This window comes from Mustelus asterias, chromosome 24 (assembly GCF_964213995.1).
Source record: "Mustelus asterias chromosome 24, sMusAst1.hap1.1, whole genome shotgun sequence".
NCBI lineage: Eukaryota > Metazoa > Chordata > Chondrichthyes > Carcharhiniformes > Triakidae > Mustelus > Mustelus asterias.
In genome coordinates, this window is record NC_135824.1 from 19,301,570 (window position 1) to 19,329,481 (window position 27,912).

The following is a 27,912-nucleotide window of genomic DNA, read 5'->3' on the forward strand; positions in this document are numbered from 1 at the left end:
TTGGGCCTCGGACACTACCCTGAGGAACTTGTGGATTGGGAACAGAGACAATTGGCCTCCAGCAATCACCACTATCTTCCTTTGTGCTAGGTATGACTCCAATCAGTGGAGAGTCCCACCTGATTCCCACTGATGCCAGTTTTGCTCGGACTCCTTGATGCCACACTATCGTTAAATACTGTTTTGATGTCAAGGGCAGCCATTCCCACCTTCCCTCTTAAATGCAGTTCTATTGGCCATATTTGGACTCAGGAACTAAATGGCCCTGTCAGAACCCAAACTGAGCGTCAGTGACCACCTTATTGTTGCGTGGGTGCCACTTGATAGCACTGCTGCTGGCACCTTCCACCAGTTCGCTGATGATCAAGAGTAGACCGATGGAAGTTAATTGGCCGGATTGAATTTGTCCTGCATTTTGTGGGACAAAGCTGGGCAATTTTCCACATTGCCAGGTTGATGTGTTGTAGCTGTACTGGAACAGATTGGCTGGTGGTGGGCATACTCTCTTCCACCTTCTTCCATCAGGAAAAAGATACAAAAGTCTGAGGTCACGTACCAACCGACTCAAAAACAGCATCTTTCTTGCTGCCATCAGACTTTTGAATGGACCTATCTTGCATTAAGTTGATCTTTCTCTATACCCTAGCTATGACTGTAACACTGCATTCTGTACCCTCTCCTTTCCTTCTCTATGTACGGTATGTTTTCTCTGTATAGCACGCAAGAAACAGTACTTTTCACTGTATATTAATACACGTGACAATAATAAATTAAATCCAATCAGAACGGTGTGGATCTCAGGATGAGGTCAGGATGAATCACCCACTCGACACATCTGGCTAAAGATGGGTGGTTGCAATTGCTTCAGCATCTGGACAAAGTTGCTGGTCTTCCCCATCATTGAGAAGCTGTCCATGGAATCTTCTCATGTTAAGTGATCACAACTGGATGCATCAGAACTGTACCGGGTGGATGCTGAAAGGGTATTGTGGGGGACACTAGAACTAGGGGACACAGTTTAAAAATAAAAGGTCTCCCACTTAAGACAGAGACAAGGAGATTTTTTTGCTCTTGGAGAGTCATTAGTCTGTGGAATTCCCCGGAGAGCAGTGTTGGCTGGCTCCCTGAATATTTCTAAGGCTGAGCTAAAAGATTCTCCATTAACAACGGAGTCAAAGGTCATCGGGGATAGACAGGAAAGTAGAGTTGAGGCCACAGTCAGATCAACCATGATCTTATAAAACAGCAGAGCAAGCTTGAGGGGCCAAATGGCCTGCTCCTAATTCATGTGCATGTGGAAATTCAGAACTTTGATCCAATATGGTCAAATACAATTCTGCTGCTCGTGGCTCATAACACCTGAAGGTGCCCGGTTTTGAGCTGCTCGATCTGTTCTGAATCCATCACATTTAGCAAAATGGTCGTGCCACAGAATGCGATGGAGGCAGTCCTCAGCAAGAAGAACGTATTTTGACTCCACAAGGAAGGTGCGGTGGTCACTCCTGCAAATACTGCCAGGCTCAGGTGCATCTGCAACAGGTAGATTGGTACGAAAGTCGTGTAGGTTTTTACTCTTGTTGGTTTTCTCACTATCTGCTGGAGGCCTTGTCTGGCAGATACGCCCTTCACATCTCAGCTAGCTTGGTCAGTAATGATGCTAACCAAACAATTTTTGATTATGGACATTGAAGTCCCCACCCAGAGTATCACTGTGTGTCCAGGCTATCCTCAGTGCTTCTTCCAAGGGCTGTTCAACATGGAGCAGCACTGATTTATCAGCAGTGGGAGGGCAGTCTGTCATTATCAGCAGGAGGTTTCCTTGCCCATGGCTGGCTTAAGCCATGGCACTTCATGGAGTCTGAAGTCCATCATTGCGCTGCCACCTCTGGTGGGTTTGCCCTGCCAGTGGGACAGGATATGTCCAGGAACTGTGACGGAGGAATTGTGTGTAAGGTACAATCACTGAGTGTGACTATGTCAGACTGCAGCTTGGCTAGTCTACGGAACAGCTCCCCCAATTTTGGAGCGACTCCCCAGATGTTACTGAGGAGGACTTTGTATGTTCAACTGGGTAGAGAATCATAGAATCCCTACAATGCAGAAGGAGGCCATTTAGCCCATTGAGCCGGCACTAGCAGCAATTCCACCCTAGCCCTGTAACCCCACGCATTTACCCTGCGAGTCCCCCTGACACTAAGGGGCAATTTATCATGGCCAATCAGCCTAACCCGCACATCTTTGGAGTGTGGGAGGAAACCAGAGCACCCGGAGGAAACCAACGCAGACATTGGGAGAACGTGCAAACTCCACACAAAGTGACCCAAGGCCAGAAATGAACCTAGGTCAGTGGTTAGTACTGCTGTGAGGCAGCAGTGCTAACCACTGTGCCCCAAAGAAGCCTTTGTCATTTCCGGTGCCATGGTCAATACCACGTGATCCATCCAATTTTCATCTTATTCAGTTATTCTGTAGCAGTTGGATATGACCAGGTGGCTTGCCAGGTCCTTTCAGAGGGCAGTTAAGAGTCAACCACATTGCTGTGCGTCTGGAGTCACATGTAGGCCAGACCAGATAACGATGACAGATTGCCTTCCCTAAAGTACATAGCAGGCGGACCTTTACGATGAAGTGCCATGCACATCATTAAGGAGGAAATCTTTTTTTTAAATTCCAGCTTTATTAATTAGAACAAAGAATGGAGAAAAGTACAGCACAGGAAAAGGCCCTTTGCCTCTCCAAGCCTGTGCCGATCATGATACCCTAACTAAACTAAAGAAAAAACCTTCTGCTCTTACTTGCTCCATATCCCTCTAATCCCTCCCTTTTCATGTAGCCATTAATTGAATTTTAATTCCATCAACTGCCTTGGTGGGATTTGAACTCATGTCTTTGGGGCATTAGTCTAGGCATCTGAAATCACAGTCCAGCAACATTACCACCATCCTACCATTCATCTTGAAGTGAAGAAGCAATGTCCGGAAATGACCTTATCTATTTGCCTTTTATCTTCTTTACTTGTGTATTTTTGTTAGAGAATTGCCTGTGCCTGAAGGAGTATTTCCTCCAAACTCTCCTCAGTCTTCCTGCCTTAAGTCACAAACCATCACATTGATTAGTATACATGTGACTTGGCACAAACTTATTTTTAGCTGGGCGTTTTAAGGTCCTTTGCTGATCTGAGTTCTTTTGGCTACTGTAAACATAGGCTTGCTTCTATAATCAGCTGACAAATAGTTTCCCCAATGCCACCCCGCCCCGCCTCATCCAAACAGTTCCAACTGGGAGACACTGACCACCTTTCCCACTTGGAACCTGGCAATATTTTTATTCATTCATGGGATGTGAGCTTAGCTGGATAGGCCAGCCTTTATTGTCCATTCCGAATTAAACATTTATTTATTAATCACAAATAGGCTTACATTAACACTGCAATGAACTTACTGTGAAATTCCCCTAGTTGCCACACTCCAGCGCCTGTTCAGGTCAATGCACCTAACCAGCACGTCTTTCAGAATGTGGGAGGAAACCGGAGCACCCGGACAGACAGTGACCCAAGCCGGGAATTGAACCCAGGTCCCTGGCGCTGTGAAGCAGCAGTGCTAACCACTGTGCCACCATGCCGTCCCATGAGAAAGTGGTGGTGGTGAGCTGTTTTCTTGAACCGCTGCAGTCCAGATGGTGTAGGTACACCCACAGTGCTGTTGGGGAGGGTGTTCCAGGATTTTGACCCAGTGTCAGTGAAGGAACAGCAATAGAGACCCAGATAGCTGTGGTTGCTCAGTCATCAAGCACAGTCAAGGCTAAACTCAATAGATTTTTGAGTATGAATGAAATAAAGGGATACAGGGATAGAATGAGAAGATGCAGTCGAGGAACAAGATCAGGCGCAGCCATATTGAATAGCGGAGCAGGCTTGAGGGGTCAAATGGCCTATTCCAGCCTCTATGTCTTCTGTTCTTAATTAATTTGGGGACAAAAAATGAGAATTCAATTTAAGGGATTATTTCAAAAAATATCCCTGAAGACATCAAAAATTATTGTACAAATCCAAACACACTTTATTGGCATGATTCTTGTTAATGTCACTCACTGTTCAAATAGCTTCATCTGCCTCCTTTACGCCGGGGACGGCATGGTGGCACAGTGGTTAGCACTGCAGCCTCACAGCACCAGGGACCCGGATTCGATTCCCGGCTTGGGTCACCATCTGTGCGGAGTCTGCACGTTCTCCCCGTGTCTGCGTGGGTTTCCTCCGGGTGCTCCGGTTTTCTCCCACAGTCCGAAAGGCGTGTTGGTTAGGTGCATTGGCCATGCTAAATTCTCCCTCAGTGTACCCGAACAGGCTAGTGTGGCGACTAGGGGATTTTCACAGTAACTTCATTGCAGTGTTAATGTAAGCCTACTTGTGGCACTAATAGATTAAAAAAGTATATCAACAGATTTTTCACTTTGTCCAGAGAAATACCGGTTAGATATTTGTGTGACATTCCACACAACACTCCGAGGATACATTAGTCAAAGAGTTTCAACCATTATATTGTTTCCAATTGAGGTCAAATAAAACAAAAGGTTTTGAATAAGCACCAGACGTGCGCTGTCCAGAAATTACGCAGCTCAAATCGGGAATTTCACGCTCCATTTTCTTTCTGTAGAACTTCTGTTTTAAAAAAGTCTCAATAGGATTGATTGGATGAGGAAGACTATCTGATCTGAATTTGTCCATCCAGATGAAATTTGCACGGTACTTTCTCACGCCACAACATCAAATCTCTCTTCAATGGAACCCATAGATTGTGTCTCCGCGGTCGTGGCCACCCAGCCAGCCCAAACGCGGATCGCAGCTTGAATGAAGAATGAAGAATCTCCTTACGTCAAACCTAAATTTGCCTTCCGTCAATGTGAACTTGTGCTTCTTGTACACAGACATGGAGGCTCCCTCTCGACCCCAGTATTCTAACCCCGCGAACAATAAGAAATCAACCTAATGGCCCTTTACTGCACTGCTCCTAATCCTGAAGCCCCTAACCAAATGGGACACTGGACTCGTATTGTGGTTTGAAGATGGTGGTGATGATGTTACTCAGTCCGAGTTTCTGTGGCGACGCACACGTTTGCACGCATGTGATAGGCTGGAACTACAGGTTGTGATGGGAGAGGCCCCAACGTTCCTCACATCACATGGTTGCCCAGGATTCTCTCCTGCTTTGACCACTTGCCATTGCTGTGTAGCTGAAGGATTTTCAGGTGGATGCTCAATCTGTTTGACCAGATTGCGAACACTCTTTCCTCGGCCACCAAGCTCTGGAATGGGGCTGGAACCCAGAGCTTCCGGCTCAGAGACAGGGTCGCTACCCACTGTGACACAAGGCCTCCTTGATTTGAAGATTACACCGTCCAATTTTATCATGACATCCTCTGACTTGCACATCACTAATCTAATTTAGTTCAGCATTGCTTTTTTTTGTTTATTGCTGTCAGCCAGTGTCTAATAAGTATATGTGGTTTCTCCATCCAAAATGGGTAGGTATCCCTTATAAGCATCTGTTCAGCATTGTAAATGCACTGTAAAGTCCACACATTGTAAGATGTGTGCATTGTAAATGCACTGCAAATGTGCTATAGAAACATAGAAAAACGACAGCACAAAACAGGCCCTTCGGCCCCACAAGTTGTGCCGAGCATATCCCTACCTTTTAGACCTACCTATAACCCTCCATCCTATTAAGTCCCATGTACTCATCCAGGAGTCTCTTAAAAGACCCTATTGAGTTTGCCTCCACCACCACTGACGGCAGCCGATTTCACTCGCCCACCACCCTGTGTGAAAAACTTCCCCCTAACATTTCCCCTGTACCTACCCCCAAATTCATAAATTCATTGTAAATGTATTTTTGAATTACATAAAAACGTACATAAAAACTAGAAGCAGGAGTAAGCCATTTGGCCCTTTAAACCTGTCCCGTCATTCATTTTGATCATAGCTGATCATCAAATTCAATGCCCAGATCCCTGCTTCCCCCCCTATCCCTTGATCCCTTTTGCCCCAACAGCTATATCTGATTTCCTATTGAAATCACACAAGTTTTTGGCCTCAGCTACTTCCTGTGGTAGTGAATTCCACACATTCACCACTCTCTGGGTGAAGAAATTTCTCCTCATCTCAGTTCTAAAAGGTTTACCCCTTATTCTCAAACTCTGACCCCTAGTTCTGGACTGCTCCACCATCGGGAACATTCTTTCTGAATCTACCCTAACCCTGCTAGAATTTTATAAGTTTCTATAAAATCCCATCTCACTCTTCTAAACTCCAGTGAATATAATCCGTTCCTCCCACAGTCCAAAAGACATGCTAGTTAGGTGCTTTGGCCATGTTAGATTCTCCCTCATTGTACCCGAATTCTCTGGAGTGTGGTGACTAGGGGATAGAATCATAGAATCCTACAGTGCAGAAGGAGGCCATTCAGCCCATCGAGTCTGCACTGACCACAAACCCACCCAGGCCCCACCCCCATAACTCCATGCATTTACCCTAGCTAGTCCCCCTGACACAATTTAGCATGGCCAATCCACCTAACCCGCACATCTTTGGACTGTGGGAGGAAACCGGAGCACCGGGAGGAAACCCACGCAGACACGGGGTGAATGTGCAGACTCCACACAGACAGTGACCCAAACCGGGAATCGAACCCAGGTCCCTGGCGTTGTGAGGCAGCAGTGCTAACCACTGTGCTACCGTGCCGCCCCATTTTCACAGTAGTTAAGTTGCATTGCAGTGTTAATGCAAGCCTACTTGTGACACTAATAAAATGAACTAGACTGGCTTCTAAGAACAGGGACCATACTGGTAATCTGGAGGTCACGCAATAGAATACAGCAGAATGTCTCTCATCTTATTAACCATTGTATGCTGCAAACCGAATATTCATCATTAAGAAACACAAAGATTGACATCTAAGCAATATTGGGCACTTTTCAGAGAAGCAGGGACTGAAAGATGTGTTGCCTGAACACCGAATATTTTGGAAAATCCATTCCAATAATGCATGAGAGAAATATTTTAGCCCCAACAACAATTAAAAAAACAAAACAAGTACTTTTTAAGCAGGGAATCAAACGCAATGGAAACTGGGAAAGACTAATAGGCTTATTCTACAGGCTAGCTGTGTTTCTCAGCATTACCGAGCAGGCCTTTCGACTGGAAGGCGTCTGTGTCCTGACATTAATCTCATGATCTTCTGAACACTAGTCATATGAATCAGCAAACAAGTCACTCCTTTTCATTGCAGCCCAGTGCTATCATGAGACCAGCACACAGCACCCCACAAGGAGCCACCAAAAATCGTTAAACCATGATGTGCAAGCTCTATATCCATGCGTGACTAATGCTGCCCTGAAAGCAGTCTGTCTTCATCAACTCGTTCCCGTACATCACCGCAGGAGCAGCTCTGATCTTGCTATACTGTTAATAAAATGGAAGGAGCTGTTGTTATTTTTTTGGGAGGTCCCACAAGTGGCAACATTCACTGCAGCCCAAACACGCAGATGTTTGTTAAGGGATGAAGTGGATTGTGATAAGCGAGTTATGATTGAAGCAGCCGAGACATTTTCAGATGAATATTTGACAAAAGGTTATGTTCTGCTTATGTGGGGTTTTTTTTAAACTTGACGGAGAAAGAAAACATCACGGTTTTTAAAAAAATAAATGTCCCTCACACACAAGTCGATGTTCAAAAATTCTGCAACCTTCTCCTCTCACAAAGATGGCCGCTGATTGATGTGGTTGGCACTGCTGCCTCACAGTGCCAGGGACCCGGGTTCAATTCCCGGCTTGGGTCGCTCTGAGGAATCTGCATTTTCTCCCCGAGTTTGTGTGGGTTTCCCCCGGTTGCCTCCCACATTCCGAAAGATGTGCTGGTTAGGGTGCATTGGCCATGCTATATTCTCCCTCAGTGTACCCGAACAGGCGCCGGAGTGTGGCGGCTAGGGGATTTTCACAGTAACTTCATTGCCGTGTTAATGTAAGCCTACTTGTGACACTAATAAATAAACTTTAAAAAAACTTTAAATCCTGCATTATCTGCAAAGAAAAGGGCGGCGGTCCCAAAAACACCGACGTATTCCCATGGCCTGACGATCAGCATCCTAGAATTTCAAAAGAGGGGGTTGCAGAGATTGTGGATACACTGGCTTTGTTCTCCCAGAATTCCTTCGAGCTAGATTGGAAAGTAGTAAATGGAACCTTGCCGTTCAAGAAAGGAGCAAAAAAATACAAAAGTCTGAGATCAGCGATCAACCGACTCAAGAACAGCTTCTTCCCTGCTGCCATCGACTTTTGAATGGACCTACCTTGTATTAAGTTGATCTTTCTCTATACCCTAACTATAACTGCAACACTACATACTGCACTCTCTCCTTTCCTTCTCCCCATGCACTCTATGAACGGTATGCTTTGTCTAGGTAGCGCACAAGAAACAATACTTTGCACTGTACCCCAATACATGTGACAATAATAAATCAAATTGTAAAGGTGCAGTGGAGTAAATGGGGAACTGGCATCAAGTAATGGGAACTGCTGGAATCTAGGATTAGGGGAGTGAGAATAGGGGTGTCACCGAATAACTAAAAGGGATATAACATTCAGAATCCTCAACCACAGAGAGCTCTGGATGCCCAGAATATATTCAAAATAGAAATTGATAGAATGTTAAATATTTAAAGAGTCAAGGAAAGAGCAAGAAGCTGCAGCTCAGGTGCAATATCTTATTGCATGACAGAGTGGGCTTGAGGGGCCGAATAAGACCGTAAGACATAGGAGCAGAATTAGGCCACTCAGCCCATCGAGTCTGCTCCGCCATTCAATCATGGCTGATATTTTTCTCATTCCCATTCTCCTGCCTTTTCCCCATAACCCCTGATCCCGTTATTAATCAAGAACCTATCTATCTCGGTCTTAAAGATACTCAATGACCCGGCCTCCATAGCCTTCTGCAGCAAAGAGTTCCACAGATTCACCACTCTCTGGCTGCAGAATATTCCTCCTCATCTCTGTTTTAAAGGATCGTTCCTTTAGTGAATGCCCTCACCCAGCTCGTGTTTATTTCACAATGTTCTAATTTATCCCAGAAAAAATAGAAACATGACCAGGCTGTCATGGGTTTATTGTGTTGTAACCTCCAACCGGCAGTACCTAAACAGGTGCAATGCCTGGACATATTCCTTTTGCCTGCAGAGGGTAGGCACTGCCCATCACTAAATGTAGCTTCCAGCAAGCATAGACAAGCTACATTGCGAGCTCGACTGGCAATTTTAAATTGGTTGTTAGTGTAATTCTTAACACACTCAGGATTGTCCAGCAAGTGCTGCCCGATCAAAGCTCAGATGCAACAGCTGAGGTTGGATGGTGTTTGTCAAGCGCCCCTCTGCCTGAAAACCAATTCTCCCAATCTCTTCAGTCCTTCGATGGCAATTTTAAAAGCCGATATCAACTGTTACCAACGACAAAAACTCAGCGATACATTTTGTTAATGAAATTCTGTGTGTGGCGTTACACTCAAATATAGCCAGCTTGCAGAACAGGTTTTCCAAGGCCACTCTGGGAACAATATAACATTACATTAAAAAAACAAAACAAGACATGTAACAAAGTATAAAAATAACGCAGAAAACTGCTGATGTACTTTAAAATCGCCAGTTATTTGCTTAGGTGTAAAGATCTGCAAGAAAGGGGAGATTTATTTTTATCCATCAAACATGTTGATCCTTGGCAAAATGAAAGTTACTGACACAAGCAACTTAATCCAACAAGCAAGAGTCTAATCATCAGTCCCCACTTAATCGACATTCAATGATATTACCATTATAGATTCCCCCACATTACCATGAACTGTACCAGCTACGTGAATATCATTGCTACAGGAGAAGGTCAGAGACCGAGAACTCAATTCCTAACTCCCCAAAGCCCGCCCACCATCTTCAAGTCAAGACTGTGATGGAATACGCCCCACTTGCCGAGATGTGTGCGGCTCCAACCAAACTCAAGTAGCTCAAAACCATCAAAGACATAACAGCCTGCTTCATTAGCATCCCATCCTGTGTACTTGCTGCAAAATGCAACAAATTGCCAGACTTCTTTGACAGCAGCTCCGAAAACCTGCAACATCTACCACCTCGAGGAAACGGGCAGCAGGTGCAGGGAACCACCGCTACCTCAAAAGTTCCCCTCCAGTTTATGCACCATCCCAATTGGGGGTACACAGTGGTTAGCACTGGTGCCTCACAGCGCCAGGGACCAGGGTTTGATTCCCGGCTTGGGTCATTGCCTGTTTGGAGTTTACACATTCTCCCCATGTCTGCGTGGGTTTCCTCCGGGTGCTCCAGTTTCCACCCACAGTCTGAAAGACATGCTGGTTAGGTGCATTGACCCGAACAGGCACCGGAGTGTGGGAATTTCACAGTAACTTCATTGCAGTGTTAATGTAAGCCTTGCTTGTGACTGATAAATAAACTTTAACTTTAGATTGAGGTGGGGAAAGTGTTTAAAACTTAGATCAGACCTTTCAGGAGTGAAAATGGGAAACATTTCCACACACTAAGAGCGGTAGAAGTTTGGAACATTCTTCCACAAATGGCAATACTTAAATTTAAACCTTAAAAGTGCTAAGAGATACGGGGCAGAGGCAAGTCTCACTGAAAGGTGGAACTTTTATCATTATTCTTTCATCATCACTGGATGAACATCCTGGAACGCCCTCCCTAACAGCACAACAGAAGGGAGTACCTTCAGAATAATGACTGCAGGAACTCCCCATTGCATTCTCCAGGCAAATTAGAGATGGGCAATAAATGTTCACCTTGCCGGCAACACCCACGTCACATGAATGAATCTTAAAAATATCAGTTTAGAGTTAGGAAAGCCAACAAAACTTGCATTTATATAATTGCGGCATGGTGGCACAGCGGTTAGCACTGCTGCCTCACAGCACCAAGGACCTGGGTTCGATTCCAGCCTTGGGTGGAGTCTGCACATTCTCCCCATGTCTGCGTGGGTTTCCTCCGGGTGCTCCAGTTTCCTTCCACATTCCGAAGATATGTGGTTGAGGTGATTTGGCCATGCTAAATTGCCCCTTAGTGTCACAAGCTGTGTAGATATGTGCGGGACCATGCGGATGGGGCCTGGGTAAGATGCTCTGTCAGAGAGTCGGTGCAGACTCGATGGGCCAAATGGTCTCCTCCTGCAGGATTCTACGATGCTTTCACATCTATTACACACCATTCAAGCTGCGAATTATTTTTGAAGTGAGCTGAATGACTGCTGAATCCATCCGAATAACGCACAGCAAGATCTCACAAACAGCAGTGAGATCAATAGGCTGTTGAACAGTTTTGGTGATGTTGAAGAGGAACAGATGAAATCCCAGGAACCCAGAAAGCTCCTGGATATGTTTTGAATAACAGCATGGGCACCTTATGGTAAAGAGTAGTAAAGGGAGAGCTGATCAAGGTGTGTAATATGATTAAAAGGGTTGATCGGGGAGATAGGAAGAAACTATTTCCCCCTGGTGGGGGGAGGTCGAAATTGAGACCCCTTCGATTCCAGCCTTGGGTCACTGTCTGTGTGGAGTTTGCACGTTCTCCCCGTGTGTTTCCTCCCACAGTCCAAAGATATGCGGGTTAGATTGATTGGCCATGCTAAATTGCCCCTTGGTGTGAGGGAGATTAGCAGAGTAATTACATGGAGTAGCGGAGATAGGGCTTGGGTGCGATTGTTGTTGGCGCAGTCTCGATTGACCGAATGGCCTCTTTCTGCACTATAGGGTTTCTATCAGCCATGATCCAACTGAATAGTGGAACAGGCTTGATGGGCTGAATGGCCTACACACCTATTCCTGCATAAAACACATCTCAATCATTAAACAAGCAGTTTCAAGAAAAATATTAACTGCGACAAATTAGAATGCAAATGATGGGAATGGCAATTCTCCAAATCACATTTATACTCTTCCCACACCGAGTTATAAATGGAATGTGTAATGTTCAAAGAGGTAGGCAACTTGTCGAGACAGCTTCAAACCACTGATTTACTGCAGTGGATAGAATAGAACTGGCTGGATATTTAACTACGGTTCTCGACAATCAGAAAATAGAACTTTTCTACTAGGATCCTAATGTCATGCCTCAGAAACTGAAAAACCTTGCACATACCGACCCCAACAGATAAAATAAATCTTAAGCAGGATTGCTATGCAAAAAGCTTCAATACCCAATTACTTAAGCACATTATTTACATACTGGAATCCCTGTGCACCCCGCTTAGTGGGGCGGCCGTGGTATAGTGGTATTGTCACAGGCCTAGTAATCCGGAGACCCAGGGTTCGAATCCCACCACAGCAGATGGTGGACTTTGATATTGGAAAAGTCTGGAATTAAAAGTCTAATGATGACCATGAAACCATTGTCGATTGTCGTGAAAACCCATCTGGTTCACTAATTTCCTTTAGGGAATGAAATCTGCTGTCTTTAGCTGGCCTGGCCTACATGTGACTCCAGAGCCACAGCAATGTGGTTGATTCTTAAATGCCCTCAGGCTGGCCTGGGCAACAAATTATATAAAAAAGACTTCCTGATGCTCCACACCCAGGGCAAGTGTCATATCATAAAAACATTGTCAGACACACGCCTATTCCAGTTTAGCTCAAATATTGTTAAAGGTGGGTTACGTTTCTTGGGGTCAAGAGAAGATGATTGTGTTTGCCCCTCTTTCCAATACCATGGGGTTGTGGGCCTGTGTTGCTGCCTTTAGGAAGAGCACGGGTCCCCTGGTACATTTCACCTGTGTCTTTTGCCAACCCACAGGTTAAAATCTGTCTGCAGAGGATATCCCAGTGAATCAGTGGCTCCAAATTTCAGCCTCAGCAGTAGTGGGGCACAGTGCACAACAATAAGCATTTAAATAGCACCTTTACCATAGTAATACAAATCCAAAGGTACTCCACAGGGGCAGGATACAGGCGGATATAGGTGTCATAGCTTTCTTGCATGAACAATTGCTACAGAGAATGGTCATTTTGTCCAATTATCTTGGCTTTGTTTGGGGTGTGGCAATGGGTATTTAAACCTTAGTTAACTTTTTAGTCATGGTTTTAATTATGATTTAGCAACATTCTTTTTGGTTCACAAAATTACAGGTTTAAAATGGGAATCTGCACACTGCCAGTCTTTAGAAAACTGAATACCGTACAAGCTAACGAGTTGCTTTGCAGACTGATGTCTACTTGCAATGCATCAATACCGTCCTGGGCCAGTGCAGTTTGGCCGCATTAGTCCCACTCTGCCCGCAGCCCATCTCCTCTACAATACCTTGGATGTGTCAATATTGGCTCAGTGGTAGCACTCTTGTCTGAGCCAGAAGGTCATGAGTTCAAACCCCCCCCCCACTCCGGGACTTGGCCACATAATGTAGGCTGATGTTCCAGTACGGTATTGAGAGGGAAGTGCTACATTGTAGGAGGTACAGTCCTTTGTGTGAAGTGTATTTATTAGTGTCACAAGTAGGCTTACATTAACACTGCAATGAAGTGGAAATCCCTTAGTCGACACACTCTGGCACCTGTTCGGGTAAACTGAGAAGGAATTTAGCATGGCCAATGCACCTAACCAGCACGTCTTTCAAATGGAGGAAACCGGAGCACCCAGAGGAATCCCATGCAGACACGGGGAGAACGTGCAGGCTCCTCACAGACAGCGACCCAAGCCGGGAATCGAACCCAGGTCCCTGGGGCTGTGAGGCAGCAGTGCTATGCCACTATGCCACAGTTTGGGTGAGATATTAAATGCCTGCATTTGCAGGGAGCTGTAAACAATCATATGGGACCATTTCTAGAACAGGGGAATTCCTGCCTCTGGACTGGCCAATGTTTATCCTGGATTAACATCACTAAAACAGATTACCAGGTTGAGTATCTCATTGTGGGATCTTCCTGTGCATTAATTGGTGGCCAGGTTTGCCAATATTTCAAAAGAATAGCTTTGGCTGTAAAGCAGTTGGAACATTCTTGAGGACATGATAGGCAGGGTGTAAATGCAAGTGTTGTCCTTTCATCTGATTATCCTGCCACTTTGCTGAGGGATTGAACGATGCTGCATGTTGAGAGAAACTGACAGCCGAGATCAAATTCTAAAATAAGCTGATACCTGGAACTAAATTTAATCCCTCAGTCATCAGATAACTCCTAGAATCGAGCATGTTGAGCAGACTATGCCATAGAGTGGGGAAACAGAGAAAATGTTAGAGAGCAGCACTGATTTGTTCAAACGCTCTCTGATTAAGGACATGTCACAATGCCATAGAGTGGGGAAACAGAGAAAAGAGCGCAACAGTGAACCAAGCTTGATGGGGGTGCGGACGGAAAGGGAGGGTTACTGGGTAGAAAACTGCCTTCATTTCTACCACTGTCAATGAAAAACTGTTTTAGCATTATATCAGACTTGATAATGGAGAATCCCAAAAACGGGCGGCACTGTGGCACAGTGGTTAGCACTGCTGCCTCACAGCGCCATGGACCTGGGTTCAATTCCAGCCTCAGGTCACTGTCTGTGTGGAGTTTGCACATTCTCCTCGTGTCTGCGTGGGTTTCCTCCGGGTGCTCCGGTTTCCTCCCACAGTCCAAAGATGTGCAGGTTTGGTTGATTGGCCATGCTAAGTTAACCATTAGTGTCAGGAGGATTAGCAATCAGCAGGGTAAATACTTGGGTTATGGGGATGGGGCCTGGGTGGGATTGTTGTCCATGCAGGCTCATTAGGCCGAATGGTCTCTTTCTGCACTGTCAGGATGCTACGAAATCCTAAATAAATCTGTAATCCCCGTGTGAAAAATGAGTCAAACCAACCACTAGACAAGCAGTTGAATGTAACTAAACGTGAAAGACACACACCAAAGGTTATAGGAGATGTTTTCTCCTTGCGGTCCATGGTCAGTCTTTGCTCATTTTCGAGGCTAGCGCACATGACAAGAGAGGTCCAGGCAGCTTTCTATTTAGCCAATTCCAAGTCGAGCATGTTCCAAACTTTAATCCATGCACTTTCGGCAAGAAATGGAAGGAAAGGAAATGAAAGCTTTGCCAGTTCAAGGGAATGCAAAGCAGAAGATAGGAGAGAAGGAATCTATATTCCAGGCAGGGCTAAGGGTTCTTGTCCAAAATGGTTGGATTTGAGGACGTAACTAAATTTGCACAAGTACATCTGTCTAAGACTGGTTGGACAGATGGTGAAATCTATGGAGCTCTTGCAGAGGGTGGTCCATGCAATGTACAAAAATAAGGCCACTTAAGTGGAACCAAAAGGACACAATGGGATTTGCATAGAAGCACATTTACTAAGCTTCCCTTGAAATAATACCCATTTCCAATCCATTGTAAATTGTTGAAAACTACGCCTGTCCATTCGCCCGGCTCTGTACACAACATGATTAATAATGTAATGCAGTATTACATAAAGAGTACCATTTTTTGCTTGGAAGACCTGTGGACAGTGTTTCAGTGCATGTGATAACTTATCTGCAGTAATCCTCTGCTGCGTTCTTAATAATTAGTGCACGACAGACCACACGTCGCTTTGTAGAATTATTAATGCTTAGCAGCTCCCCTGTGGATGTGCCAAAGTGTTCAAAGCAGCTGTCCATTGTTTTCTTTGATATTTACAGGAAAATGTTAGAGAGCAGCACTGATTTCACCCTGTTCAAACGCTCTCTGATTACGGACATACCAGGAGTCCAAATTTTTACTGAAGAATTTCTAAGTAATTGCAAGTTGGTAGGAACCCCACAAGTTGGTGCTCTTAATCAAGCTGAAAATGTGGTCAAGTATTGCATTTGCCACTTTGGAAACTTGAGCCCAGAATAAAAACAGATGCACTGCCCATAAAAGTTGGGTGTCATTGTAATACTCTAGTTATAGCACACAAGCAGCCTGAACCAGGGATTTAGGGTCCCAGGGAACAAAGCCAAGTTAGATTCCCTGGAGGAGGTGGTCACACTACAATCCAGAACGCATTTGATCCTTACATTCCCCAAGTTTAGCGACAATACAAAGCCAGAACCAATCTTCAATCGACACTAAGTATACAAACGCAGCGTTGGAAACCGTACTGTAAAATCAGTTTTTCACCTCCAAGAGACTCAAAACCAGGTCTATTATTTTCAGTTGCTGAATTTATTGGAAAGTGGAAGAAATCAATGTGATTTAGCTCCCAGCAGAAAGGTCCGTAGTACCCAAAGAGCAGGCAATGCATCGAATACAATTTATAGCATAGGAGCATTGTCAGAGACCTGTGCCACTGGTCAGTGTAATTTCTCATTCAGATAGAATATTGGAAAATCATATAATGCCAGGGACAAAATAGTTCACAAGAAACGTTTCATCTATGGACCACACTGATCGCTCTGCCATTTACAACTATAGTCACAAGGAGTCAAGTATCAGATACACGATGATATGTATTGGTTTATGATCCGTGCGGGCAACCAAAAGGCGAATTCATTTAGTTATAAAGGGAGGTTACTTTGTGTGCGTGCTAACAGGGAACTGCTGGCCTCTATTCCTTTATCCTAGAATAATAACTAGCCAGTTGGAGGTTCACGTCCAATCGTTTATGGAGTACTTTAAATGCCAATATGTCAATTCGCTGAATCTGTAGGGGGTTGTATACCATGTACAAGGAGAGATTGTGACTGCACTATTTCGTTGCAAGATAGAACTTGAATTTATGCAGGACCTTATCACATACTAGGGCTATTTTAAAGTGCTTCACATCCAAATCAATTACTGTTGCGATGAAGTCACTGATGTTATATTGGTAATGTCGCGGATAATTTACACAAAGCAAGATCCCATGAACAGTAAGCGAGTTAAATATCCAATTAATCTCTTTCTGCTTGTATTGATTGGAGGGGGAAATTAGCAGGCCACTACGAAGACTCTTAGAATAGAATCATTACAGTGCATTGAGTCTGAACCAACAACAATCCCACACAGGCTCTATCCCCGTAACCCCACATATTTACCCTGCTAATCCTCCTGATTCTAAGGGGCAATTTAGCATGGCCAATCACCCTAACCCGCACATCTTTGGGAGGAAACCGGAGCACCCGGAGGAAACCCTTGCATTCACAGGGAGAATGTGCAAACTCCACACAGTCACCCAAGGACCGAACTGAACCTGGGTCTCTGGTGCTGTGAGGCGGAGATGGTTTTGAGTTTTCTGCGTTGGACTGGGGTAAACACAGTAAGAAGTCTCACAACACCAGGTTAAAGTCCAACAGGTTTATTTGGTAGCAAAAGCCACTAGCTTTCAGAGCGCTGCTCCTTTGTCAGGTAAGTGGGAGTTCTGTTCACAAACAGGGCATATATATGCTGCCTAATGGAGAGTATACAGATATGAACATTACTGTCTTTTTAATAAAAGGGAAGGTGAAAATAAGGTTTCCTCTGCAATATATCATTGTTATCTAGACAGCAAAGTGTCTGGTTATTCGACAAGCCATGTTTATCTTCCCCACATACTCCAATTGACATTTCTGAAGCTAATTTTATTACAGTTTGGCTGCACTGGATTGGGAGACTGACAAAACTAAATTATATCTGGAAATTTAAAAAACCCCACTGCGGATCCAATTTTTAAATCAAGCTTTGTTTCCTGACAGTACAGAAAATGATAGAACAAGTACTTACTTTCGCATATACAAAATCCCAATCCATCTCTTAATCCCCTCAGTCACGTAACAGACCCAAAATGTGAGCTTGGAACTATGTTCTGTTCATAGGGATGACTGCTACCTCTGAGTCAGATTAAGTGATGTGTGGACTGCAGCCTCCCCACCAACTAAATGGAACAATTACTCGTGAAATAGTGGAAGTACATGGTAAGCCCTCCTCCTTAAACATGCAGGAAATCTTGACAAGGTCACAGTCCTGATGCAAGTAGGGAACGTGATATTTCGAGGTGAATGAGATCTTTTATGCATTTTTTTTTTGCATAGCCCCAGAACAACATTCCCATCGTCCATTTGAAGACAAGGGTCTGGCTGTTCGCGGAGAAGTGATAAATTCATCTTTGTGTCCGTTTGATGACAACAACAGGATTACGTGCTGCAGGAAGGCAGAATAATCTTTGCTCTCTTTGCTAACGCTCAACCCTGGAGCTTGCATAACCCTCCCAGAGCATCACTGTGGTGATCAAGGCAGGATTTCACAAGCTGTTCAGCCTGGTAGCAGGCCACAAAGCCTGCCTGGTGGTTACGTCATTTCCCAGAAGACAGGCTCAGCTGGTACCACGCAAGTAAATGACCCCGTAAGAAACACATCAAGAGTCTAAGTCTCTGCAGATATAAGATTCCCCTTCCCGAGCATCACAATATTTAACTGTTAAATTTATCGCTGCTAAAAATAAACTGAAATCGAGAATTAGCTCAAAACTAGTCTTCACCTTTCTTAATTTACCTTTTTTTTTCCAATGTATTCCTACAACAAAACTCCAATTGTCCTGCTGGCATAAGAGGGAGAGGAAATTAATTGAACAAGTCACTGTGTAGCAATGCAAAGAGCTCAGAAAACATACAATACACAGTATTGCACTGTGCGCTATTTTAATTCCAAAACAGAGTCGATTCAAAAGGTCGTTTGTTTAGCAGAAGTTTAAAAAAATATTTTACAGGAAGACTCCGGTCCACAAAATGCCAATCATGAATTCATCCTTTAAATATCGGATTTGAAGAAAAGGATTTGAAAAGTGGCTGCAAAAGCACAAAGCGAATTGAATCATGGTACGTTCATTAGACAGGGGTTTTATATCATTTTGATAGGTTTGGGTTGATAGAGTTGTGATGATTGGTCCGGCGATGATCTATATACCTTTTGGCCAACTGCCTCCACTCCTCTTTCGAAGGCATGAGCCCTCTTATTTAGTTTAGGTTGCAAAGGCAGTTGTTGACCTTCGGTACATTGCCCAAGTGGCTTGTGAGCCCAAGGGTGACAGGTATCACAGCTGAGCCCACATATGTCATCTCCTGATGCCCAGATTGGTTTACTTCTTGGGATTGGCATCCATTTAGGAATTGGAAGCCAGAATATGGAGAATTTTCTGTTTCCCTATTGTCAGTGTCACAGTTTCTAATTTTAGCATCCTTTATTGTGTGGCACAGTGGCAAGCACTGCTGCCTCACTGCGCCAGGGATCCAGTTCAATTCCCGGCTTGGGTCACAGTCTGTGTGGAGTTTGCAGATTCTCCCCGTATCTGCGTGGGTTTCCTCCGGGTGCTCTGGTTTCCTCCCATTGTCCAAAGATGTGCTGGTTAGGTTGACTGGCCATGCTAAATTGCCCCTTAGTGTCCCAGGGTGTGTAGGTTAGAGGGATTAGCGGGGTAAATATGTGGGGTTATGGGATAGGGCTTGGGTGGAATTGTTGTTGATGCAGAGTCAATGGGCCGAATGGCCTCCTTCGGCACTGTCGGGATTCTATGGTTCTACTGATAAGTAACCTGGTCATGTGTGCATGGTGTAAAAAACACTAGGTTTGGCCTCAATGCCACCTGCCTTGGAATGACCTGCTCTGTAATTGTGAAAGTTCAAGATTAGAACCATAGAACCATAGAAAATTACAGCTCAGAAACAGGCCTTTTGGCCCTTCTTGTCTGTGCCAAACCATTTTATGCCTAGTCCCACTGACCTGCACTTGGACCATATCCCTCCACACCCCTCTCATCCATGAACCCGTCCAAGTTTTTCTTAAATGTTAAAAGTGACCCCGCATTTACCACTTTAAACAGACCTGCTGAACAGGAATAGCAAAGACAAGCAGAAAACACAAAACCATCTTTGAAACGTACAGCAGCCTCCTTCTGGACCTAAAATCCATCAGGTTCCTTTTGTGCCCAGAATATCACATTTCGACGCACATTATCACAGGATGTTTGCGACAATCACACTCTCCTTCCCCACAAAAGCACATGCCAATCAGCTTTATCTAGGTCCCGGCTATATAATAATTCAAAGCCCTTTTTTACCCAGAGAACCCTGCAGAGAAATTGTCCACTTGACAATATTAAACGGATTATGTAAAAAGTCATGAACAATTCTCCCAATGATTCCCTGGTTAAATACTCCGATTGGAGATAATGGCCGGAATTCTCCAATATCACATGCCCCGTTACCGCTGCCAGTGAGAATGGAGAATTTGGCACTCAACCAAATCTCCATTCACTGCAGCGGGACCGGAAAATCCCAGCCACTGGTGAGGTCGGTGAATTCCCGCCATTAGCAGGGCGGTTATGAGGGCAATACTACATTCAGGTTCAATGTCCTCAGGCTTAGGACAGGCAAAGAAAATCAATCTCTTTTGTATGTGCAGCTCTGATGTCCACATCATTCATGGGGTGTGGACATCACTGGCAGGACCATCATTTGTTGCCCATCCCTAATTGCCCTTGAGCTGAGCAGCCTGCTAGGCCATTTCAGAGGGCAGTTAAAAGTCAAAGTCAACTACATTGCTGTGGGTCTGGAGTCAAATGCAGGCCAGACGGGGATAAGGAAGGCAGATTTCCTTCCCTGGAAAGGACATTCGGGAATCGGATGGGTTTTTAAAACCAGAATCAATGATAATTGCATGGTCACCATTACTGAGACTAGTTTTATATTCAGATTTATGAACTGAATTCAAACTCCTCCAGCTGCCATGGGTTGATTTGAACTCATGTTTCCAGAGCATTAGCCTGGGTCTCTGGGTCCCTAGTCCAGCAACATCACCACTATGCCACCATTATAGCTGTAGCCCTTCCGCTTTCCCTCCATGGTCAAGTGGGTTGACAATGCTTACTGTCTAGTCCTCACTTGGTTAAGTTACCGCAATTCTCTGCTAACTTAGTGAGTAAAGTCCACTGAGCAGAGATGCTTGATAGCATTTTCATAAATGACCCTTGGGCTAAAGGGATCAAGTATATGGAGGAAGTGGGGGGGGGGGGGATGATCAGCCATGATCAAAATGAATGGCGGAGCAGGCTCTACGCGCCAAATGGCCTCCTGCTTCTAGTTTCTATGGCCCAAAAAGTTGACATTACAGCACTAAGTGATCACACAATAAAATATAGAGTGGTTAAAGAGAACTGCACTCAGGTAAGATCGAGAGATTAGAGTTAACGTGAAAACAATTATCAGAACTTTAAAGATTTCTTCCCTGTAATCTTTGACATGTATCTCTCACCCTTACACTTTAATATAAACAATATTACAACATTGACAAAGTTCCGGAAGTCCAAGGCAAAAAAAAAAGCAACAGCAACCCTCTGAAACATCAGTTTCTCACCAGCACAATGCACCAATAACAGAATTCAAAAGAAACAATACTGAACAAAGTCCCTGAGCTGCTGTTACAGAAACATTACAAAATATGTTATCGCCAGCATATGTAGCAGTGTGACAGATGTAAAAAATGGCACAAAAATGAATCACGGATCAAAGCAAGTCAGCCACACACATTGCGTCATTAGTTGCCACGTGCGCCAGTTTTTGATTGAGCAAAGGGCGAGGCCTCCATTTCCAGCTCTTGTCTCCAATTTATAAACACTCCCTGTCACCGCAAGTTGTAGTGAATTTTCAGAAGATGAAAAGAGCAGCTGGAATGCAGTGTTGGGCAACCCAATGGGCTCATCCCCTCAGAGCACCACTTATTTCCACTTGGTAAGGCCAACCAGAAAAGTTTACTGGGATGCTACCGGGACTTGATGGTTTGAGTTGTAAGGAAAGGCTGGATAGACTGGGATTTTTTTCCTCTGGAGCGTAGGAGGTTTGGGGGTGATTTTATAGAGGTCTATAAAATAATGAGGGGCATAGATCAGCTAGATGGTCAATATATTTTCCCAATGGTAGGGGAGCCTAAAACTAGAGGACATAGGTTTAAGGTGAGAGGGGGAGAGATACAAAAGTGTCCAGAGGGGCAATTCTTTTACTGAGAGGGTGGTGAGTGTCTGGAATAAGCTGCCAGAGCCAATAGTAGAGGCGGGTACAATTTTGTCTTTTAAAAAGCATTTAGACAGTTACATGGGTAAGATGGGTATAGAGGGATATGGGCCAAACACGGGCAATTGGGACTAGCTTAGTGGTAAAAAAAAAGGGGCGGCATGGACAAATTGGGAGAAAGGGCCTGTATCCATGCTGTAAACCTCTATAACCATATTCATATATCATATGTGCATAATATGGCCAATTCATATATTATATGAATTATTACCTATGAAGATCAGAACCATGGCATCTGGCCTCCAACCGTTTTACTCATTTTCAAGGCCATCATTCAGCACTTTTCATAGAAAGTGACCAAAATTGTGAAATGTGGTTCCCAAAGCATGTTCATTTAAGAAAAAGCTCAAAAATCCTGTTATCCTACCTAATGCAACAAAGTTTAACCTATTCTATCACCATAACCCAACAGACCTGTCAATTCATGAATAAGATAACCAACTCCCCTTTGAGAAGAAAATTGCAGTGTTGTGTAGGACTGGGTACTGCATGAATCTAGAACTGTGAGTTTCCTCCCACAGTCCAAAGATGTGCGGGTTAGGTTGATTGGCCATGCTAAAATTGTCCCTTCGTGTCCTGAGATGCGTAGGTTAGAGGGATTAGTGGGTAAACGTGTAGGGATATGGGGGTAGGGCCTGGGTGGGATTGTGGTTGGTGCAGACTCGATGGGCAACTGCTGCATGTAATTACCAAAGTTAATAGAATATATTATTTATTGCAAGGGAACCGAAGACAAGAGTAGGGAGGTTATGCTTCAGTTGTACATAGCATTAGCAAGACCACACCTGGAGTATTGTGTACAGTATTGGTCTCTTTATTTAAGAAAAGATACATATCCCTTGGAAGCAGTTCAAGGAAGGTTTACTTGATTAATACCTGGAAAGGGCAGGTTGTCTTATGAGGGAAGGCTGGACAGGCTAGACTTGTATCTGTTGGAGTTCATAAGAGAGTGAAACATACAAGATCCTGAGGAATATTGACAGGGTGGATGTAGAGAGGGTATTTCCTCTTGTGGAAGAATCTAGAACTGTTTGAAAGTAAGGGGTCGCCCATTTAAGACCGAGATTAATAAAATTATTTTCTCCCAAAGAGTTGAGAGACTTTGGAAATCTCTTCTGCTTGAGGCAGAGTCTTTGAATATCTTTAAGCAAGGGGGTGAAAGGTTATCATGAGTGGACAGGAATGTGGCGAGGTGAAAATTAGATCTTACTGAATGGCATTGCAGGCTCAAGGCCTACTCCTGCTCTTAGATCGCATGTTCTCAGTGGATTTAGGAAAGAGGAAACTCCAACTGTTGGGGGACAGGGTACACTTAATGCTGTGGCTAAGGTAAATTGTTGGAGCAAAGTCGAAGGATGTTCAAACTCACTCTGTTTGCCTCAAAACAGCTGGGAGCTGCTTTTGTTCTAAATGGTGCCACTGACAAAAACATTTTGATGAGCAGAGAATTAATCCCATCACACTTGTCCAACCAAAACGCAAGACCTTGCAAAGTGTGCTAAACATGGAACTATCCCCCTTTCCCCAAGAACTCAGCAAGTTAATTCACTGAGGCATTGAGGGATGAGCAGGAAACCAGAAAGATCCCAGCATAAAATTGACCTCAATTCCCCATTTACTAAGGCAGAAAAGAGAAAATAGCTCATGTTTTCCCTCAGACATCCATACTGAAAGCACAAGTGGATGGAAGGCAAGGGCAGGATTAAACAGGCTATGATGCCTTGCAGTTGACTTGTCTATCAACACACACCATCGCTGCTCATTGGTGAGTAATGTACAATGAGGCGAGATACCAGAAGGTGCCTGGCATCCACAGAATTATAGCGCAGGGAAAAGAATTACACTATATCAATCGTGAAACTGGTGTGGGGTTGGAGAGGAGATATTAATCTGCCTGCTCAGGGAAATGGAAAAGATCACACGATACTAGTTCAAAGAAGAACTCAGTCTCTCCGGTGTTCTGACCAATACTTAACCCCCACTGAACATCACAAAATCAGATTATCTGGTCATTATCAAATTGTTGCTTGTGGGTGCTTGCTGCTGCTTATTGGTTGCTGCGTTTTCAACATTATCACAGTGACTACACATCAAAAAGTGCTTCATTGGCTTTAAAGCACTTTCAGATGTCCAGTAGTTATGCAAAGGTGCCACATAAATGCAAGTCTTTCTTTGTATATATGCTCTGTCTTTTGCTTATTTGTCTGGCAATTCATTGAATCATAAAAACCCTACAGCGCAGAAGCAGGCCATTTGGCCCATCGAATCTGCTCTGACTCTCCGGTAGAATATCCCACCCAGACCCTATCCCCGTAACCCCATGTATTTACCCCACTAATCCCCCCTAACTTACACATCTTGGGACACTAAGGGGCAATTTAGCATGGCCAATGTCAATCAACCTAACCCAAACATCTTTGGACTGTGGGAGGAAACCGGAGCACCGGGAGGAAACCCACGCAGACACAGGGAGAACATGCAGACTCCATGTAGACAACGATCCAGGGCCGGAATCGAATCCGGGTCCCTGGCACTGTGAAGCAGCAGTGCTAGCCAGTATAATGCCAACCAGTGATAGTTTAGTCAGTCATTAGGCCATTGGATATTCATGTTTTATTGTTTTAGGTTTTCATAAACATTTGGTCAAGTGACATTGTGAATTTCAACTGCCACATTGTCACATCTACGGTGTGAATTTCATCATGAACTCTGCAACGCTTACTATTCGATATGATCTTGACCACACATTTAACAAAAGTATTTTACTATTTGAATGGATGCATGATTTGCATGTTCCAGCAATCATTTCTGCAAAGGATGGACTAAACTGATAAAAGTAATGAATGGCAGCCTTGCAAACATGAATATCCACCCTGAAATGTGAGGATCAGCTTCTTACTGCTCAGTGGTTAGCACTGCTGCCTCACAGCGCCAGGGACCCAGGTTCACTGCTGCCTCACAGCGCCAGGGACCCGGGTTCACTGCTGCCTCACAGCGCCAGGGACCAGAGTTCGATTCCCAGCTTGGGTCACTGTCTGTGTCGAGTTTGCACATTCTCCCCGTGTCTGCACGGGTTTTCTCTGGGTGCTCCGGTTTCCTCCCACAGTCAAAAGATGTGCAGGTTAGGTACATTGGCTATGCTAAATTGCCCCTTAGTGTCAGGGGGACTAGCTAGGGTAAATGTATGGGGTTATGGGGATAGGGCCTGGCTGGGACTGTGGTCAGTGCAAATTTGATGGGCTGAATGGTCTCCTTCTGCACTGTAGGATTCTATGTCTGCGTAGTTCCCTCTGGGTGCTCCGATTTCCTCCCACGGCCCGAAAGATATGCTGGTTAGGTGCATTGGCTATGCTAAATTCTCCCTCACTGTACCCGAACAGGCACCGGAGTGTGGAGACTAGGGGATTTTCACAGTAATTTCATTGCAGTGTTGATGTAAGCCTACTTGTGACACTAATGAAATAAACTTAAAAATGTATCATGAACTGCTGGGAACCTAATGATTGACAAACTCATAGAAATCATAGAAACCCTACAGTGCAGAAGGAGGCCATTTGGCCCATCGAGTCTGCACCGACCACAATCCCACCCAGCCCTACCCCCACATATTTTACCCGCTAATCCCTCTAACCTACGCATTTTAGGATTCTAAGGGGCAATTTTTAACCTGGCCAATCAACCTAACCGGAGCATCCGGAGGAAACCCACGCAGACACGAGGAGAATGTGCAAACTCCACACAGACAGTGACCCAAGCCGGGAATCGAACCCAGGACCCTGGAGCTGTGAAGCAGCAGTGCTAACCACTGTGCCACCGTACTGCCCCTATTACTGGTTGGCATTATACTTTATTAGGGTGAGCTCTGAGACACATTGCCTAATTGCAAACTTGATCCAACACCTTTATGGGTGCTTTGCTTCGATAAGGTGTGTCCAGAGCATTAATTGAAACGTTTTTAGCAAGAGCCAGTTCAGTGGAGCTGCGATTAAATGATGGGAGGATTAACAAATGATTTAAACTCGATGGCCAGAATGGGGAGACAATGTTGTCTGATCAGATGGGGAATACAAGATGTGAGCTGCATAGAAATCCTGTCATTGGGTTGGTACAGATCTCAGTCCATGAAGCTGGCTTTCTGTAAAGATCATTTCCCTCCCTCCCTCCCTCTCTCTGTCAGTGAGTCAGGTTACAGGCTTCATGAAGTGGTTTCAAAATGGCCCGGCTAAGCGGTTACAATTTGGTTTAAGAAAAGCAAACACTGCAACGTGTAAGAGTTCGAGCAGCAATCGGGGAACCGACACGATGGAAAATCTCGCCCCCAGCGCTCGCCCAACAATGGGAGCCGCCAGAGGCGAGGCTCCGGCTCCCATTCATTCGACAGCCCGTCTCAATGTGTCTCCGCGGGTGACCTTAGGAAGTGGCGATGATGCAGAGAGCTCCGAAATGCTTTCCTCTTCCTGCTTTCACTTCTTAGCTCAATAAATCAGCTGTTTGACCTCCCAGTAATGGGGAGGAGGGCTTTATTTTTTTGTGGGGGGGATGAATTAAAATCTCTGCTTCCAGTGCTGCCAGATACAGAACCTCAACAATTCCACACCCTGGGGGCAATCCGAATGGATCCATTTTACTCCAGAGCTCCATTGGATATGGAATGAATCGCATCTCACTCTCTTCCCCCCAGTAAAATGCAATAACACCATGGCCAGAACTGCTCTCCAGCCCAATCATCATTCAATCTGAAAATATTTCCAAATCGCACTGAATCTGCAATAAATATCTCACAATCAGTCTCTCTCCAACCATTCATTATTCTCTCTCTCTCTTCCTCTAACCATGTATTCTTCTCCCTTTCTCTCTATATATTATCTCTCTCTTTAACCATTCATTATTATCTCTCTCTAACCATTCATTATTCTCTCTCTCTCTCTTCCTGTAACCATGTATTGTTCTAACCATTGTTCTTTCTCTCTCGAACCATTTATTGATATCTCTCCCTTTCCCTCTAACCATTTCATGTTCTCTCTCTCTCCCCCTCCCTCTAACCATTCATTATTCTCTCTCTCTCTCCTGGCAATTCTTGTCTTGATCCTCCCTGCATCACTAGCTGTACAGTCAAATGAGATGCAAAAAAAAAGACCCAATCATTTCTCCCAGCCCTGCCGCACTCTGCTCCACAAGCCGGGATCGCGTTACCGGCTCCAACACATCTGAGTGAAAGGTTTAAAAAGCTGTACCTTGGTGAAAAGTTCAGATGCTGCCATTCTCTCTCTCTGGTCCCTGCTCCTCTAACAGCGTCCGGAGCAGCTTCTCCTCCCCTCTGCACAGCGGCTGCAAAGGGAACGGGGTGAAAGTCAACAGCCACGAAATAATGTCTTTCCGAGGGAGGGGAAAGAGAGAAAAAAACTGCTTCACTGCACCCAACACTCCTGCCTTCTCTCCTTCCCTCTCTCCCTCCCTGAATCTCAGCCCAAGGTACCAAACGCCATGTTACCTGTGTTACTGAAATGTTACCCGGCTGTGCATTCTGGGTATGAGAGAGATAGACCCAAAGATGCTTTTCCTGCAAAAAAAAAATCCGTGCAGAATGTGCCTGCCCTCAGCAGCAGCAAGTCCCAGAGCAAGTGTCAGAAAGCAGCCTGGAAAGACAGCGCCACCGCAAGGCAGCTCAACCTGGCCCCAGCATCAAATCCTGAGAGAGAGAGAGAGGGGAGAGGTAGGCAGACACAAAGAGAAAAATAGACAGAGATAGGCAGATAGAGAGATAGGAAACAGAAAGATAGACAGAGAGGGAAGAGGCAGAGAGAGAGAGAGACAGATAGAGAGAGGCGAGAGAGAGCAGACAGAAAGATAG

The 27,912-nt window shown here is 44.8% G+C and overlaps 1 protein-coding gene across 2 annotated transcripts in view; it reads right to left on the reverse strand.

Annotated features, from left to right (window-relative positions):
• Positions 1 to 27,653, reverse strand: part of myo5aa (myosin VAa) — a 238,552-nt gene extending 210,899 nt beyond the window's left edge. For both annotated transcript variants that reach the window (XM_078241369.1, XM_078241368.1), the window contains exons 1-2: positions 27,553 to 27,653; positions 27,296 to 27,389 (exon numbers count right to left, since the gene is read on the reverse strand). In XM_078241369.1, coding sequence (XP_078097495.1) covers positions 27,296 to 27,322 — 27 coding nt within the window. In that variant the 5' untranslated portion in view covers positions 27,323 to 27,389; positions 27,553 to 27,653. The remainder of the gene's footprint in view (positions 1 to 27,295; positions 27,390 to 27,552) is intronic.
• Positions 27,654 to 27,912: the final 259 nt, after the last annotated feature.